Source organism: Oncorhynchus kisutch, linkage group LG30 (genome assembly GCF_002021735.2).
Source record: "Oncorhynchus kisutch isolate 150728-3 linkage group LG30, Okis_V2, whole genome shotgun sequence".
Taxonomy (NCBI): domain Eukaryota; kingdom Metazoa; phylum Chordata; class Actinopteri; order Salmoniformes; family Salmonidae; genus Oncorhynchus; species Oncorhynchus kisutch.
In genome coordinates this window covers 33,333,051-33,339,050 of record NC_034203.2, presented here as the reverse complement: position 1 = coordinate 33,339,050, position 6,000 = coordinate 33,333,051, and the positions used below count along the sequence as shown (strand labels likewise).

Here is a 6,000-nt window from a genome sequence, read left to right as displayed (position 1 = left end):
CTCACCAGTAGGGTGAAGACACATTATTATTACATGGTAATAAGATGCCAATTACACATATTTAGAAGAGTTCACCATACAGCTCCATACAACGTCCTTAATAAACTATCCAAGATAAAAGCGTGGAAGGTTTTGTAGTCACTGAAGCTGATTAATGATTCTAAATTATGTTGGGGCCTCCCGAGTGGCGCAGTGGTCTAAGTCACTGCATCACAGTTGCTAGCTTTGCCACTGGAGATCCTGGTTTGAGTCCAGGCTCCGTCGCAGCCGGCCGCAACCAGGAGACCCATGGGACGGTGCACAATTGGCCCAGCATCTGGGTTAAGGGAGGACTACTTTGGTGGGCCAGGCGCAATGCACGCTGACACGGTCACCAGTTGTAAGGTGTTTCCTCCATCACATTGGTGTGGCTGGCGTCCGGGTTAAGCGAGCAGTGTGTCAAGAAGCAGCGCGGCTTGGCTGGGTTGTGTTTCAGAGTATGCATGGCTCTCGACCTTCGACTCTCCCAAGTCCGTACGGGAGTTGCAGTGATGAGACAAAACTGTAACTACCAATTGGGTACCATGAAATTGGGGAGAAAAAGGGGTCTAATAATTGGAATGTTTGTATGTGTGTTGCCAGTGGGAGGAGGTGAGCATCATGGATGAGAAGAACATCCCCATCAGAACGTACCAGGTGTGTAACGTGATGGAACCCAGCCAGAGCAACTGGCTTAGAACTGACTGGATCCCTCGGTCTGGTGCGCAGCGCATCTATGTTGAGATCAAGTTCACCCTCCGGGACTGTAACAGCCTGCCTGGAGTCACTGGCACCTGCAAGGAGACCTTCAACCTCTACTATTATGAGTCTAACAATGACAGAGAGCACTACATCAGAGAGAGCAACTTCCTCAAGATCGACACAGTGGCAGCCGACGAGAGCTTCACTCAGGTTAGGACTCTTGCTTCATTATTACTCTCTCTGTCAAAGTTTCAGATCTGACGGTATGTTGATTTGATGTTGTTTTTTCAGTGTAAAAATTACTATGAGGTAACATTGTGTTGCAATGGCTATTGATAATCATTAATGATATTATTATGATCAGGTGGACATCGGGGATCGCATCATGAAGCTAAACACGGAGGTGCGTAATGTAAAGGTCACAACCCGGAAGGGTTTCTACCTGGCGTTCCAGGATGTTGGCGCCTGCATCGCTCTGATCTCAGTTCGCGTTTTCTACAAGACCTGCCCCCTCAGCATCCGTAACCTGGCAACCTTCCCAGATACTAACACTGGAGCTGACACTTCCTCGTTAGTGGAGGTCAAGGGGTCGTGTGTGAACCAATCAGAGGAAAGGGAGGAGCCTAAGATGTATTGTGGCGCAGATGGAGAATGGCTGGTTCCCATTGGTGGGTGTGTCTGTATCCCGGGATACGAGGAGAAAGGTGGAGCCTGTCAGGGTAAGGCATTTGATTGACATATATTTCAATTTAATTACCACATTTTATTTGAAATGATATCGAACCCTGGGTGTATGCACTTAGTCGACTGAGCTAATGTTAAGTCATCGGCTCTGAGCTCTGGAAGAGACATGGAAATAGGAGAGACTGTCGGGAACAGATGTTCTGAAGACAGTTTTATAGCACGCCAATTCTCTCTCTATTAAACACACGGAAACACACACACACAGCAGTTGAGGCTCAATGCTTCAGTAGGGAGTGATATACAGCTGTGTGACTATTCTGACAACCTTATTTATGATGACCATAGCCGCAGCCTGCGGACCCAGCGGAGGATGTGTGTGTGATAGTAGAGAAAGGGGTACCTATCAAATTGTTCTGTATGTGACAGACACCAGCTTCTCTCTCCCACTCTCTTCCTCTCTGTGCCTCTATCTCCATTCATACCTCTCTCTCTTTCTCCATAGTAGAGTTAATGACATCTGAAAGCTGTTTTCTTTAACAAGATTGAACTAAACCCTTGACTTTGGTCAGCTTTGATCTGAAGTTAAGGACCGGCTCTATTAAATCAAGACAGCCCACTCTGGACTGGAGTACTCTAGTGGTGCCAAAGTACTCTCAGACTTAATGACCTACTGGACTGAATATTACATCTTAGCATTTCCATCATGTCACTTAGCGCAGTGGTTCCCAACCAGAGCTACTAGGACCCCTGGGGGTACTTGCCCTATCCACAGGGGGTCGTTGAAAAAAAAGATATACAGTATATATATATATATTTGACCTTTATTTAACTAGGCAGGTCAGTTATGAACAAATTCTTATTTTCAATGACGGCCTAGGAACAGTGGGTTAACTGCCTTGTTCAGGGGCAGAACGACAGATTTGTACCTTGTCAGCTCAGGGATTCTACCTTGCAACCTTTCGGTTACTAGCCCAACGCTCTAACCACTAGGCTACCTGCCGCCCCACTTGAGAAAACTCATGAGACTATAGTCCTACAGGTAAAATGCACATGAGGGGGTACTTCAGGGGTACTCCAGGCAGAGCTAAATTTAGTTGGTGGTACAGTAACCAAAAAAGGTTAGGAACCACTGAATTAGTGGACTAGTGACCAACAGGGACATAGAGAAACAGGGAAAGAATGAGGCAGTGAATGAGAAGAATACTTTATAGCTCTATAGAGAGCTATGAAGAAAGAGTCCCCCCTCCCCCATGGGAGAAATCAAAAGGTGGCCCTCTCTCACAGCCTCGCCTGCCATTGGATGGATACAAGGTGGATAGTGGGAAGGGGGAGGCATTCATCTTCAAAGTGGGCTCGCTAAAGGCTTGTGGAGGGTTGGAGGGAGGTGGAGGGGTGGAGAGAGAGGGAGGAGAGGAGGAAGGGATTAGTTTGTGAATGAGGGAAGAGTTCTATGAGGAGGCCATTGGTGGATTAAGTCATTAATGACAGCCCAGCCTCCCAATTGTTGCTGTGTCGCAGTGTTAGAGGGGGTGCACGAGGGGTGAACATGGAAGAGGTTCAGGGTTACCCCCCCTCCCCTAATCTTTATCCCCCACCTGTGTACCTCACCTGAAACCCCTCTATCGCTCTGACACAGCAACAATTGGGAGGCTGGGCTGTCAGTGACGCCTTATGCCACCGATGGCCTCCTGATATAACTCCTTCCCCATACTAATCCCCCCCCCCACCATTCCCCATTAAGAGCAGGGTCATGTCTGTTCTACCCAAAATTGCTACATTACCGCAAAAATGGAAGTAGGGAACTAGTCTGTCGGAATTAAAGACTATAATTGGTTAAAGAAAATTGTGATGAATCAAAAAGGATATCAGTTTCATTTAAGGACCCAAAAATGGACAGCTGTGCCATATAGATGGCAAAATAGTTGGGATGAGATTTTCGACATACCGATTCCATGGTTTATGTATGAACTGATACTCAAAACTATGCCGGATTCAAAACGTAGAACTTTTCAATGTAAATTATTATATACAATTCTTGCAACCAATATAATGTTATATATATGGGGGATACAGTCTATTCATCTCTGCAGATTTTGCTGCGAAGAGACAGAATCATTAGATCATTTGTTTTGGTACTGTGCAGACAACAAGATAACTAATGTAAGACATACTGTGTCCGTAAAACGTATATACTGTATATACTACCGTTTAAAAGTTTGGGGTCACTTAGAAATCGGCTTGTTTTTTAAATGAAAGCACTTTTTTTTGTCCACTAAAATAACATCAAATTGATCAGAAATACACTGTGGATATTGTTAATGTTGTAAATTACTATGGCTGATTTTTAACTGAATATCTACATAGGCGTACAGTGGCCCATTATCAGCAACTATCACTCCTGTGTTCCAATGGCACGTTGTGTTAGCTAATCCAAGTTGATCATTTTAAAAGGCTAATTGAACATTAGAAAACCATTTTGCAATTATGTTAGCACAGCTGAAAATTGTTGTTCTGATTAAAGAAGCAGTAAAACTGGCCTTCTTTAGACTAGTTGAGTGTCTGGAGCATCAGCATTTGTGGGTTCAATTACAGGCTCATAATGACCAGAAACAAATAACTTTCTTTTGAAACTCATCAGTCTATTCTTGTTCTGAGAAATTAAGGCTATTCCATGCGAGAAACTGCCAAGAAACTGAAGATCTCGTACAACGCTGTGGACTACACCCTTCACAGAACAGCGCAAACTGGCTCTAACCAGAATAGAAAGAGTGGGAGGCCCCGGTGCACAACTGAGCAAGAGGGAAAGTACATTAGAGTGTCTAGTTTGAGAAACAGATACCTCACAAGTCCTCAACTGGCAGCTTCATTGAATAGTACCCCCAAAACCAGTCTCAACGTCAACAGTGAAGAGGCGTCTCCGGGATGCTGGCCTTCTAGGCAGAGTTCCACTGTCCAGTGTCTGTGTTCTTTTGCCCATCCTAATATTTTATTTTTATTGGCCAGTCCGAGATATGGCTTGTTCTTTGCAACTCTGCCTAGAAGGCCAGCATCCCGGAGTCGCCTCTTCACCGTTGAGATATACTTGTATTTATTTTTAATTTTTATTTAACCTTTATTTAACTAGGCAAGTCAGTTAAGAACAAATTCTTATTTACAATTACAGTCTACCAAAAGCCAAAAGGCCTCCTGCGGGGACGGGAGCCTGGGATTTAAAAAAACAAACAATATAAATATAGGACAAAACACACATCACAACAAGAGACACAACACTTCATAAAGAGATACCTAAGACAACATAACAAAGCAGCAACACATGACAAAACAGCATGGTAGCAACACAACATGCCAACAACATGTCCACAGCACAAAGGTCAAGAAGGTTTTATAAATGAGCATCAACCAGTGGGCCTTGCGACAGGTATACAGAGTTGACCAGTTTATAGAGGGGTATAGAATGCAGTGATGTGTCCTATAAGGAGCATTGGTGGCAAATCTGATGGCCGAATGGTTAAGAACATCTAGCCGCTCAAGAGCACCCTTACCTGCCGATCTATAAATGATGTCTCCGTAATCTTACATGGGTATGATGGTCATCTGAATCAGTTAGCTTGGCAGCTGGGATAAAAGAGGAGTGATTACGATAGAGGAAACCAAGTCTAGATTTAACTTTGGCCTGTAGTTTTGATATGTGCTGAGAGAAGGACAGTGTACCTCTAGCCATACTCGTAAATACTTGTATGAGGTGACAACCCTCAGAGGTAGTAATCACACTGGTGGGGAGAGAGGCATTCTTCTTAATTCTTACTACCACATGACCTTTGTTTTGGAGGTGTTCAGAACAAGGTTAAGGGTGGAGAAAGCTTGTTGTACACTGTGTGTGTGTGTGTGTGTGTGTGTGTGTGTGTGTGTGTGTGTGTGTGTGTGTGTGTGTGTGTGTGTGTGTGTGTGTGTGTGTGTGTGTGTGTGTGTGTGTGTGTGTGTGTGTGTGTGTGTGTAATTTGCCCCAATATATGGGGAATTGGAGTAATGCAGACAACTACATTGACGCTACAGTCTATCTGCTATATTAAAGCTGATCTACCCCCTAATGAAAAATTGATATACAGTTGTTTTTAAAATACATTTAAAAAAAGAGCAGGGTCATGCTCGAGGTTGATGAAGATGTCAAAAGAGCAGGGTCATGCTCGAGGTTGATGAAGATGTCAAAAGAGCAGGGTCATGCTCGAGGTTGATGAAGATGTCAAAAGAGCAGGGTCATGCTCGAGGTTGATGAAGATGTCAAAAGAGAGGAAGCGAGGGAGAGACTGAGGAGGAGCATAGAGACAAAAGAGGCGGTTTAAATGGGAATGGGACAGCCACACTCAGGAATAAAAGAGGATCTCTGCATTTTGTTAGTTTTATTTGAGTTTTGTCGCCTACTTTTTAGAGGTACTTTGTTCCGCTGTGGCTGCTCATCTGCTGCTGATAATCTGTGTTGTAATGTGGGTTACATCTGTGTGTGTGGGTGGTATTTGTGCGTGTTCAGTATGTGGATGGTATCTGTGTGTGTTTATGTATGTGGGTGGTAAGAATCCAAGATGGCTCAGCAGTAAGATG

The 6,000-nt window shown here is 44.2% G+C and overlaps 1 protein-coding gene across 1 annotated transcript in view; it reads left to right on the top strand.

The window, feature by feature from the left end:
- The first annotated feature begins 624 nt into the window (after positions 1 to 624).
- LOC109874995 (ephrin type-A receptor 4) overlaps positions 625 to 6,000 on the top strand; it is a 65,101-nt gene continuing 59,725 nt past the window's right edge. The window contains exons 1-2 of the mRNA XM_031810935.1: positions 625 to 930; positions 1,085 to 1,439. Of these exons, the coding sequence (XP_031666795.1) occupies positions 640 to 930; positions 1,085 to 1,439 (646 nt within the window). The 5' untranslated portion in view covers positions 625 to 639. The remainder of the gene's footprint in view (positions 931 to 1,084; positions 1,440 to 6,000) is intronic.